General features: G+C 50.6%; 1 protein-coding gene across 1 annotated transcript; it reads right to left on the reverse strand.

Moving 5' to 3' along the window:
• Positions 1-5,886: 5,886 nt before the first annotated feature.
• On the reverse strand, positions 5,887-11,570 carry TUBA1B (tubulin alpha 1b). The gene is made up of 4 exons (XM_038753090.1): positions 11,430-11,570; positions 7,686-7,908; positions 7,444-7,592; positions 5,887-7,066 (listed from the first exon to the last, which is right to left on the reverse strand). The coding sequence occupies exons 1-4, from the start codon at positions 11,430-11,432 to the stop codon at positions 6,086-6,088; spliced, it is 1,356 nt and encodes a 451-aa protein (XP_038609018.1). The 5' UTR covers positions 11,433-11,570; the 3' UTR covers positions 5,887-6,085.
• Between the last annotated feature and the right edge of the window lie 340 nt (positions 11,571-11,910).

Below are 11,910 nucleotides of genomic sequence, written 5' to 3' on the forward strand. Positions count from 1 at the left end.
GCAAGTTGCTCAACTTGTGTCTCAGTTTCCTCATCTGTAAAATGGGGATTCAATACCTGTTCTCCCTTCCCCTTAGCTTGTGAGCCTCATGTCGGGCAGGGATTGTAACTGACTTGATTATCTTGCACCTATCCCAGGGCTTAGTTCAGCTTTTGGCACAAAGTAAGTGCCTAGGAAATGCCACTATGATTACCATAATAACAATTATTATTATTATTATTATACCCTCTACTTCCGTGGGCCTCTCCCAGTGGAAACTAGGCAGAGGTACCTTTTCTCCAGAAGCTGGTTTCAGGTGTTTTCCCAGGTCATTCTGGGACACTCAGTCAATCAGTCATGACATTTATTGAGCATTTAGTGTGCAGAGCTCTGTACTAAGTGTTAGAGAGAGTACAGTACCACAGAGTTGGTAGATACGGTTCCCTGCCCACAAGAAGCTAACAGTCTAGAAAGTGGCAAACTTAGAGGTCCCTTAGAGCCCAGGCACTTGGCCAGAAAAGCAGCAAGACCTAGTGGAAATCAATCAATCAATCGTATTTATTGAGCGCTTACTGTGTGCAGAGCACTTTGGGAAAGAGTATGGGCCTAGGAGTCAGAGGACCTGGGTTCTAATCTCAGCTCTACCACTTGTCTGCTACGTGACCTTGGGTGTGTCATTTCACTTTTCATGGCCCCGGTGATCTCATCTGTAAAATGGGGATTAAGATTGGGCCTCATATGGAACCTGAACCGTGTCCAACCTCATTATGTTGTACCTACCTCAGCACTTAACACGGTTCCCGATGCATTGTAAGCACGTAATGAATACCATTAAGAAGAAGAGAGGGGATTATTGAATAAAATTTAAAACAACTGAGTCTGCCTTCATCTGCTCCCCTCTTCAGAGAGTCACCTGCCCAGGCATCTTTTCAGTAAAGCCTTGGAGGGCAGTGAGTCATTCTCTGCCAGACATCTTGGCTCTGATGTGGATTTTTCAATGGAATATCAGGAGCCAAGCGGATGGAGGGATAATTATTCTTTGAGCCTTATTTTTAGTCTTGAATCTGTTCTCCCTAGCCACACCCTCACACCACCACCTCCCCCAGCCCCGTATCCTTCACCAAAGAGGGTGACTTGCAATCCCCAGCTGTCTTTCTGATGTAAAACTGAGGAACTGCGTGGTCTAGTGGGTGGAGCACAAGCCTGGGCATCAGAAGGACCTGGGTTCTAATCCCACCTCTGCCACTTTTCTGCTGTGTTACCTTGGGCAAGTCACTCAACATCTCTATGCCTAAATTACCTAATCTGTAAAAGGAAATTAGGATTTTAAGCCCCGTGTGGTTTACAGAGAAGGAGCATGGCGTAGTGGATAGAGCAACGGCTTGGGAGTCAGAAGGTCACGGGTTCTAATTCTGGCTCTGCCACTTGTCTGCTGGGTGTCCTTGGGCAAGCCACTTCATTTCTCTGAGCCACTTTATGAGAAGCAGCATGGCTCAGTGGAAAGAGCACGGGCTTGGGAGTCAGAGATCATGGATTCTAATCCCGGCTCTGCCACATGTCTGCTGTGTGACCTTGGGCAAGTCACTTAACTTCTCTGAGCCTCAGTTCCCTCATCTGTAAAATGGGGATTAAAACTGTGAGCCCCAAGTGGGACAACCTGATCACCTTGTTTCCACCCCAGCGCTTAGAACAGTGCTTTGCACATAGTAAGCGCTTAACAAATGCCATCATTATTATTATTATTCTCTGTGCCTCAGTTACCTCATCTGTAAAATGGGGATTGACACTGTAAGCCCCATGTGGGACAGGGACTGTGTCCAATCTGATAAACTTGTATCTGCCCAAGTGCTTAGTACAGGGTCTGGCACATAGTAAGCACTTAACAAATACCACAGTTATTATTATTATTCATTCAATCAATCACATTTATTGACTGCTTTCTGTGTGCAGAACACTGTACTAAGCGCTTGGGAGGTACAAGTTGGCAACATATAGAGACGGTCCCTACCCAACAACGGCTCACAGTCTAGAAGGGGGAGACAGACAACAACACAAAACAAGTCGACAGATGTCAATAGCTATATACACATCATTAATAAAATAGAGTAATAAATATGTACAAATATACACAAGTGCTGTGGGGAGGGGAAGGGGATAGGGTAGAGGGAGGGAGGAGTGCGATGAGGAGGGGAGGAGGAGGAGAGGAAAAAAGAGTGGGCTCACTCTGGGAAGGCCTCCTGGAGGAGGTGAGCTCTCAGTAGGGCTTTGAAGGGAGGAAGAGAGCTAGTTTGGCGGATGTGTGGAGGGAGGGCATTCCAGGCCAGAGGTAAGACGTGGGCCAGGGGTTGATGGCAGGACAGGCAAGAATGAGGCATGATGAGGAGGTTAGTGGCAGAGGAGTGGAGTGTGTGGGCTGGGCTATAGAAGGAGAGAAGGGAGGTGAGGTAGGAAGGGGCAAGGTGATGGAGAGCTTTGAAGCCGAGAGTGAGGAGTTTTTTGCTTGATTCAAAGGTCGATAGGCAACCACTGGAGATTTTTGAGGAGGGGAGTGATATGCCCAGAGCATTTCTGTACAAAAATAATCTGGGCAGCAGAATGAAGTAGAGACTGAAGCGGGGAGAGACAGGAGGATGGGAGATTAGAAAGTAGGCTGATACAGTAATCCAGTTGGAATAGGATGAGAGATTGAACCAGCAAGGTAGCAGTTTGGATGGAGAGGAAAGGACGGATTTTGGCGATGCTGTGGAGGTGAGACCGGCAGGTTTTGGTGTCGGATTGGATGTGTGGGGTGAATGAGAGAGCGGAGTCAAGGATGACACCAAGGTTGCAGGCTTGTGAGACGGGAAGGACGATAGAGGACAGGACATTCTGGAGAAAATATATCCATGGAATCACTATGAATTGGAAATGACCAGATGGCACTTAATAATAATAACTCTCTCAAGCGCTTAGTACAGTGCTCTGCACAAAGTGCTCAATAAATATGATTGAATGAATGAATGAATAGGCCATGCTGCTTTTCATTGATTGATTGATTGATGTCAGGCAAGTCACCTCTGGTTCGACTCTCCTCTCCTACTGCCCCCCATCCTTTTCCTCTCTCCTACAGCTGCTCCTGGATTTACCCTAGGCTGAGAATGTAGAATTTTGGCGCTTATGACCCATGGGTTTCCTCTGCCCTAGGTACATCAGGGGCTTTTGCAATTGAAGAGACCTGAAAATTCAACACAATGCACTAAATGTATCCATTAACAACTGAAAGGCTTAGTCAGTCTTGCTGCAGAGGAGATCCAGAGCTATCTGAACAGCCTAATGAATGAATGAATCAATTGAATTTATGGAGTTTTTAGTATATACAAAGCCTTGTACATAGGGAAGCAGCGTGGCCTAGTGGAGAGAGCCTAGGCCTAGGAGTCAGAGGGTCATGGGTCTAATCATGACTGACATTTGTGTGCTGTGCAACTTTGGGCAAGTTGCTTCACTTCTCTGTGCCTCAGTGCCCTCATCTGTAAAATGGGGAATGAGACTGTGAGGCCATGTAGAACAGGGACTGTGTCCAAATCGATTTCCTTGTAGCCACCCCAGAGCTTAGTACAGTGCCTGGCACATAGCACGTGCTTAACAAATACCATAATTATTATTATTGTGCTGAGCGCTTGGGAAAGTACAATACAAGAGTTGGAGGATGCACTCACTGCCTGCCCAAAATGACAAGTTTACAGACCAGAGGGTGAAATTTCTAAGTGAGAAATTAAATGGACCAGGAGAGCTGAAGACACTATCATCTCCTGAATAATAATTATGGCTATTCGCTGAGCACTTACTATGTGCCAGGCACTGTACTAAGCGCTGGGGTAGATACAGGCAAATCGAGTTAGATATAGTCCCTCTCATTCATTCGTTCATTCCTTCTAGACTGTGAGCCTAGGGTAGGGACCGTCTCTGTATGTTGCCGATTTGTACTTCCCGAGTGCTTAGTACAACTACTGTGTACTTGTGCTTAGTACTGTGTGCTCTGCACACAGTAAGTGCTCAATAAATACAATTGAATTCAATCACGTTCTGCTCTGTGTGCAGAGCATTGTACTAAGTGCTTGTAAAGTACAATTCCTTAACAGAGACAATCCCTAACGGGCTCACAGTCTAGAAGGTGGAGACAGACAACAAAACACGTGGGGCTCACACCAGAGGAGGTAAATGAGGCACAGAGAAAGTGAAGTGACTTGCCCAAGGTTACACAACAGACAAGCTGCAGGGCAGGGATTAGAACCCATAACCTTCTGACTCCCGGGCCCATGCTCTATCCACTTCATCACACTCTTGGAAACAGAGGATCTGGGTTCTAATCCCAGCTCTGCCAAATCGTTGCTGGGTGATCTTCGGGAAGTCACTTAACTTCTCTGTACCTTACTTTCCTCAATTGTAAAATGGGGATTCAATACTTGTTCTCCCTCTTACTTGTGACAGTTGTGTCTGAACTGATTAACTTGGATCTACCCCAGTGCTTAGAAAAGTGCTTGACATTTTAAGCGCTTAACAAATTCCATAGTAATAAGTCCATGATTTTCTGTGCAGTGTACCAAGTAGACACCCAGCAAATACCAGTAAGCCTCCTCCTCCTACCAATGGAAGAAAACAGGAAGAGCTGAGTGTCAGGCACTTGTGTGGCACTTAGAGATACCTACTGGGGATCTAGCATTAAGACCAGTGATGATGATAGGACACCCCCGAGGAAGTGTTAGAGTGTGGGGAGTTGCTTGATCATTTAGTCTGTAAGGAAATTCTGTTACCATGTGTCATCTTCAGAATTGGATCACTGCACATGCATTCTCCGGTAATATATCCATAATTTATTTCTATTAATGTCTGTCTCCCACTCTGGATTGTAAACTCCTTTTGGGTAGGGAATGTGCCTATTATTCTATCGTACTCTGCCAAGCACTCACTACAGTACTGTGCACATGGTAAGTGCTCAATAAATACAACTGAATGTTTGAATTAATTCGTTTCAACCAGGAGCCCCTGGGCTTACGCAGAGCTCGTCTACAGATCTTACAGGAACCTGGATGGGTTAATTCTACCTCTGCCCTGTCCTCAGCTGGAAGCCTTGTTTATTGTGGGGGTGGGGGATCTAGACTGCAAGTTAGTGAGGTGGAGGTTATTGGGGATCTAGATTGCAGTGAGGTGGAATGGAAAGAGAAAAAAAAAAAAAAACCCTCAGCTTTTGCCCCTTTCCTCTCCTGCACTTTTTGTCTCCAGAAAGGCCCTTCTTTCCTGCACCTTTGAACTGTGTAACTGGGGGGGGGGGTCCATTTTGTGGAGCTGGTGCTTGCCACGAGGGAAGGTATAACTTTAATGTACCTCCCCCTCTAGATTCCTTCTGACCAGGAATCACAACTACCAACTGCATAGTACAATGCTCAATAAATACCACTGATGGATGGATTAATACAAGCCCATCTGATTACTCAGCATAGGTGGGAAAGAATCCATCTTGTTTACCATCACAGCTGTAATCAGCTTCCTACCCATCAGGAGAGTTTCAGGGCTGGCTTGAGGGTGGGGAGAAGGTGAATAAGACTGAACACATGGTCCAGTTCTATGCCGGCCAGCAAATTAGAGTTGACCATGACCACCTGTGTTAAGTTCATTGTGGGTAGGTAAAATGTTATTTAAAAAAAAAAAAAAAAAAGCCAAGACTGCAGTTTACTGCATCCAAACCCAATGGGCATTCAAGTTCCCCAACTACATCAATGCCTGGCTTATTCAGCTGTACCTTAGAAATGTATGCACTTCCCAGGCTCAGTGTAGCTGACAATAGAGGGCTACTGTGCTTGAAAGGATAAATGTGCCCAAACTCTCACCCCAACATCAAGACACTACAGGGACACCACACACACCACTGAGTCATTTTTTTTAAAGCCTTTAATTTTAGACATAATGGAAAAATCTTGGAGTCACATGGAAAACTTAGACATGATCAGAGCGAGGACAACTTAATCGGACAGCTTTTACCACCAAGCCACGTCGGTGTTACCTCTTGTTTATGAAGAAGCTAGTGGACAAACATTAGCAGATGCCACATGCGACAGAGCGAAGGGGTAAACTAGTACTCCTCTCCTTCCTCTTCACCCTCTCCTTCCACAGAATCCACCCCGACCTCCTCATAATCTTTCTCTAGGGCTGCCATATCCTCCCGCGCCTCTGAGAACTCTCCTTCCTCCATCCCCTCCCCCACATACCAGTGGACAAAGGCACGCTTGGCGTACATCAGGTCAAACTTGTGGTCCAGGCGAGCCCAGGCCTCGGCAATGGCGGTCGTGTTGCTCAACATGCACACAGCCCGCTGGACCTTGGCCAGGTCACCCCCGGGGACCACGGTTGGGGGCTGGTAGTTGATGCCCACCTTGAAGCCAGTCGGGCACCAGTCCACAAACTGGATGCTCCGCTTGGTCTTGATGGTGGCGATGGCGGCGTTGACATCTTTGGGCACCACGTCGCCACGGTACAACAGGCAACAGGCCATGTATTTACCGTGGCGAGGGTCACACTTTACCATCTGGTTGGCTGGCTCGAAGCACGCGTTGGTGATCTCGGCTACAGAAAGCTGCTCATGGTAAGCCTTCTCAGCGGAGATGACCGGGGCATAGGTGGCTAAGGGGAAATGGATGCGGGGATAGGGCACCAGATTGGTCTGGAATTCGGTCAGATCCACATTCAGGGCCCCGTCAAACCGGAGGGAGGCGGTGATGGAGGACACGATCTGGCTGATGAGGCGGTTCAGGTTGGTGTAGGTGGGGCGCTCGATGTCCAGGTTACGGCGGCAGATGTCATAGATGGCCTCGTTGTCCACCATGAAGGCACAGTCGGAGTGCTCCAGGGTGGTGTGGGTGGTCAGGATGGAGTTGTAAGGCTCCACCACGGCCGTGGACACCTGGGGGGCCGGGTAGATGGAGAACTCCAGCTTGGACTTCTTGCCGTAATCGACTGAGAGGCGCTCCATCAATAGAGAGGTGAAACCAGAGCCGGTGCCACCTCCAAAGCTGTGGAAGACCAAGAAGCCCTGGAGGCCTGTGCATTGGTCCGCCTGTTGGCAGGGGAAGACAGGGAAAATGTTAGTGCTCCATAAGAATACAATACATGAAAGCTAATCTCACTGTAGCAAGACATTTTTATCTCCAAATATACAGTTCTTTCAATAGGTGACACTTGGCTACTGTTACTATTCTGAGATTTTGCCTAACAAAAAGTCCATTAAGTTTTGAGAAGTTATAGTTCTAAATTAATTTTCCATCAGATTAGTTCTAGCTGACTTTAGAGACTTGAAGGAGTAGTCTCATTCACCTAGTATTTCTTGCTTGTCTGTTTTCTCTTTATTGGCTTCAGAGGAAGCAAATATCAGTATCTGCTGAGAACAACCTTCTATTTCAAATCTGAACCAAACATTTTAAGGAGATAGTATACCAGCTTCCTGATCCTGTCCAGCACCAGGTCGATGATCTCCTTGCCAATGGTGTAGTGCCCACGGGCATAGTTGTTGGCGGCATCTTCCTTGCCAGTGATGAGCTGCTCAGGGTGGAAGAGCTGGCGGTACGTTCCAGTGCGCACTTCGTCTGTGAAGAGACAGACCGAGACGCGGTCAGGGTGGTGGGGGAGGAGAGATGCCTACACCCAGCTTCAAGGGCAGGAAGGGGGAACTGACTCACCGATGACGGTCGGCTCCAGATCGACAAACACGGCCCTGGGGACGTGCTTGCCCGCGCCCGTCTCGCTGAAGAAGGTGTTGAAGGAGTCGTCCCCTCCTCCGATGGTCTTGTCACTGGGCATCTGGCCATCGGGCTGGATACCGTGTTCCAGGCAGTACAGCTCCCAGCAGGCATTGCCGATCTGGACTCCGGCCTGGCCGACGTGGATGGAGATGCACTCACGCTGCAGAGGGAAAAGGAGGTGGGGAAGGAAGATGGTATTTTCAGTAAGGTGTCTCCCTCAGGGAAGCAGAGCAGGGTCCTGGACCTCTATAATTAATCCATTAATCTCCCTCACCTTGAATGCGAGGTGGGCGAGAATGTATCTTGTTATACTGTACTCTCCCAAGTGCTTAGTTCAGTGCCTTGCACAGTAAGTGATCAATAAATACAACTGAATGAATGGATGACTCCAAAATCTGGTTTTCATTTGGGCAACAGGGGTGTCTACGGACTCAATGACATGGAAGCCTGTTCTCTGGAGATAGGAAAGGAAGAGGCAGCTTTTGCCCTGGGCCTACTTATTGCTCTCAGGGGCAGCCCATTGGAGGATGTGGCCACCCCACTCAGAAAGAGGACCCTCCCCAGAGTTTCCTGGGTGAGAACCAGAGGGAAAAGCCGCATCACGCTCGGCTTCCTCCTCTGCAGAGCTCAAATGGGGAGGAGCCAGACTGTTCTGGGGCCTTGTCTGGAGGGCCTGGCTTCCTGCCGCCCGCAGTCCGGCTAGGCATGTGGCCAGGCCACATATCGAGAAGCAGCATGGCTCAGTGGAAAGAGCCCGGGCTTTGGAGTTAGAGGTCATGGGTTCAAATCCCAGCTCCGCCAATTGTCAGCTGTGTGACTTTGGGCAAGTCACTTCACTTCTCTGAGCCTCAGTTCCCTCATCTGTAAAATGGGGATGAAGACTGCAAGCCCCCCATGGGACAACCTGATCACCTTGTATTCCCCCCCCAGCGCTTAGAACAGTGCTTTGCAATCATATTTAAGCGCTTACTGTGTGCAGAGCACTGTACTAAGCGCTTGGGAAGTACAAGTTGGCAACATATAGAGACAGTCCCTACCCAACAGTGGGCTCACAGTCTAAATTGTGGGGGAACTAAGTAAGCACTTAATAAAGTGGTGCGACAACCCAGAAAGGGCGCCTGCCTCTTGGTTCGATGAATGAGCCACTGAGGCCAAGGCAGGAGGCCGGCCATCATTCTCCCTCCTCCCTGCTGACCCACACGTTGTCCACGTCTGCAGTGGCGCCTCTACCCTCCCTCCTCCCTGCTGCACATCTGTCCAGGGGGCCTCGGCTGGGGATTATCTCCGGCCCAGATCTGGAGCCAGATCGGATTTCTTTCCTCCAACACTCCCCCGCCTCGCCACCTGCTTCCCCCGCGAATTCCTGGCGCTGCGGGAAGGCCGGGCCGGGGAGGGGCAGGTGGCCCTCGCTTGGCAGGCTCTATTGTCCTTGGAAGGGAGAACGGCGGGAACCGCAGGGCTGGCGGGCTCCCAGCCCACGTGGTGCTGGAGGAATCAATCAAATTTATTGAGCGCTTACTGTGTGCAGAGCACTGTACTAAGCGCTTGGGAAGTACAAGATGGCAACATATGCAGTCCCTACCCAACAGTGGGCTCACAGTCTAAAAGGGGGAGACGGAGAACAAAACCAAACATTAACAAAATAAAATAGAATAGATATGTACAAGTAAAATAAATAGGTAGGGGGGTCGCCTTAATCCCCTGAGCAGCGTGTTGAGAAGGGCACACCCTCTCCCCACCGGCCTTGAATTAGCCCCCCCACAACTTAAAATAGGGACAGACGAGGAGGCGATTCGTCGTCATTCAACTCAACTGCATTTATTAAGCGCTTCCTGTGTGCACAACACTGTACTAAGCGCTTGGGAAGTACAAGTTGGCAACATATACAGTCCCTACCCAACAGTGGGCTCACAGTCTAAAAGGGGGAGACACAACAAAACCAAACATACTAACAAAATAAAATAAATATAATAGATATATACAAGTAAAATAAATAGGAAGGGGGGTCGCCTTAATCCCCTCAGCAGCGTGTTGAGAAGGGCGCACCCTCTCCCCACCGGCCTTGAATTAGCCCCCCCCACAATTTAAAATAGGGACAGACGAGGAAGCGATTCGTCGTCATTCAACTCAACTGCATTTATTAAGCGCTTCCTGTGTGCACAGCACTGTACTAAGCGCTTGGGAGAGTACAGTATATTCCTTCACAGTCCCCTTGGGGGGGAAGAAGGGGTCGCCCATAATGGCGGGAACCTAAAGGCCTGTTCTCCATGGTGGGGGGAGGCGGGGCCCGCGCTTTCTGAGGAGAAAGGCGCGTGCGCACGCGGCCTTTGTCGGCCCTTCCCGCCCCCGCCTTATCTCGTGCCGGGGTGGGGGGTTGGGGGAGCCCAGGCACGAGGCGGGACCCCCCCCTCCACACCCCCACCCCGCGCGCGGGAAAAGCGTCCGTTTAACGGTCGGCTTGGCGGGGGCGCCGCCCCAGTTGCGGAGTCCTGCGGGGGTGCGGGCAGGGTCGCGCCCCGACCCCTCCTCGGGGGACCAGGAAGGAGGGTCGCCCACTCGCTTCCCTTCTCGAGCAGCGGGAGAGGAAGTGGAACAGCGAGCCCCGTCGCCATGCCGCGCTCCCGGCCTACCCTCCCCCCCATTTCGCTCAATTCTGCCCGCCTCAATCTCCCCAAGTTTCCCTTCCTCCAGAGCCTCTCTTATCTTCTCCCCTCTCTCCCCCAGACTTTCCTCCCTACTCCCACGTCCCCCCCCCCCCCCAACTGCTCAAGGTTCCCTCCTTTCTGGAGGATTCTCCCAGTTCTCCCTTTCCTCAGAGCACTTCGACTTTCTAACCCTGCAGTCCCCCCTTTCCTCCCTACTCCCACGTCCGTCCCCCCCCCACTGCTCAAGTTTCCCTCCTTTCTGGATTCTCCCAGTTCCCCCTTTCCTCGGAGCACTTCGACTTTCTATCCCTGCAGTCCCCCCTTTCCTCCCTACTCCCACGCGTCCCCCCCAACTGCTCAAGGTTCCCTCCTTTCTGGATTCTCCCAGTTCTCCCTTTCCTCGGGGCACTTCGAGTTTCTATCCCTGCAGTCCCCTTTCCTCCCTACTCCCACGTCCCCCCCCAGCTGCTCAAGGTTCCCTCCTTTCTGGATTCCCCCAGTTCCCCCTTTCCTCGGAACACTTCGAGATTCCATCCCTGTAGTCCCCCCTTTCCTGACCACCCCATTTTTCCACCTTTCCCCGCCCCTCACGCTTCCCCTCCCCTTGAGTCTGCCCAAACCCCCTCCGACGTCTTTCTCTCCTATCCCCTGGGCCTCCTCTAACTTCTCCTTCCACCCCCAAGGTCTCCCTGCAAACGACCCCTCCCCTGCACTCCCTGCCTTTCATTAGCCCACTGTTGGGTAGGGACCATCTCTGTATGTTGCCAACTTGTACTTCCCAAGCGCTTAGTACAGTGCTCTGCACACAGTAAGCGCTCAATAAATACGATTGATTGATCGTCTCTACGTTGCCAACTTGTACTTCCCAAGCGCTTAGTACAGTGCTCTGCACACAGTAAGCGCTCAATAAATACGATTGATTGATTACCACAGTGCTTTGCACACAGCAGGCGCTCAATAAATACGATTGAATGAAATCCCCTCTCCCAGCGCGAACCCAGTTGGGTCCCCCCCCCGCCGACCTAACCCAGCTCACCATGGTGATGGAGGAGAAGAGGGTGAAGAGAAGAAAAAGAAGAAGCGGCTTCCGGTTACCGTCCCCGACAAGCTAAGAGTCGAGGTAAGTAACACACTGGGATGGGGGAGGCGCTCGGAGCGGTTTATGTAGCCGCTCCCGGGGGAAGGCGGGAGGAGAGGGGGTAGGCGGGTCCGCCCCTTCCGTCCCGCACACGCTCCCACTCGGGGTTGGGGCCGGAGCAGCTGCAGTGGCGGCTGTGTCCCCGCCCAGCCTTTGCACACCCGCCGTGGAGCTAACAGGCTGAGTCAGAGGCCTTCACTCCCTCATCATCAATCGTATTTATTGAGCGCTTACTGTGTGCAGAGCACTGTACTAAGCGCTTGGGAAGTACAAATTGGCATCATATAGAGACAGTCCCTACCCAACAGTGAGCTCACAGTCCCTCCTGTCCGGCATGGCCTCACAATGCCCCAGTTCCGTTCTCGGGACCCCCGAACCT

The sequence above is a fragment of the Tachyglossus aculeatus genome, chromosome 10 (genome assembly GCF_015852505.1).
Source record: "Tachyglossus aculeatus isolate mTacAcu1 chromosome 10, mTacAcu1.pri, whole genome shotgun sequence".
NCBI lineage: Eukaryota > Metazoa > Chordata > Mammalia > Monotremata > Tachyglossidae > Tachyglossus > Tachyglossus aculeatus.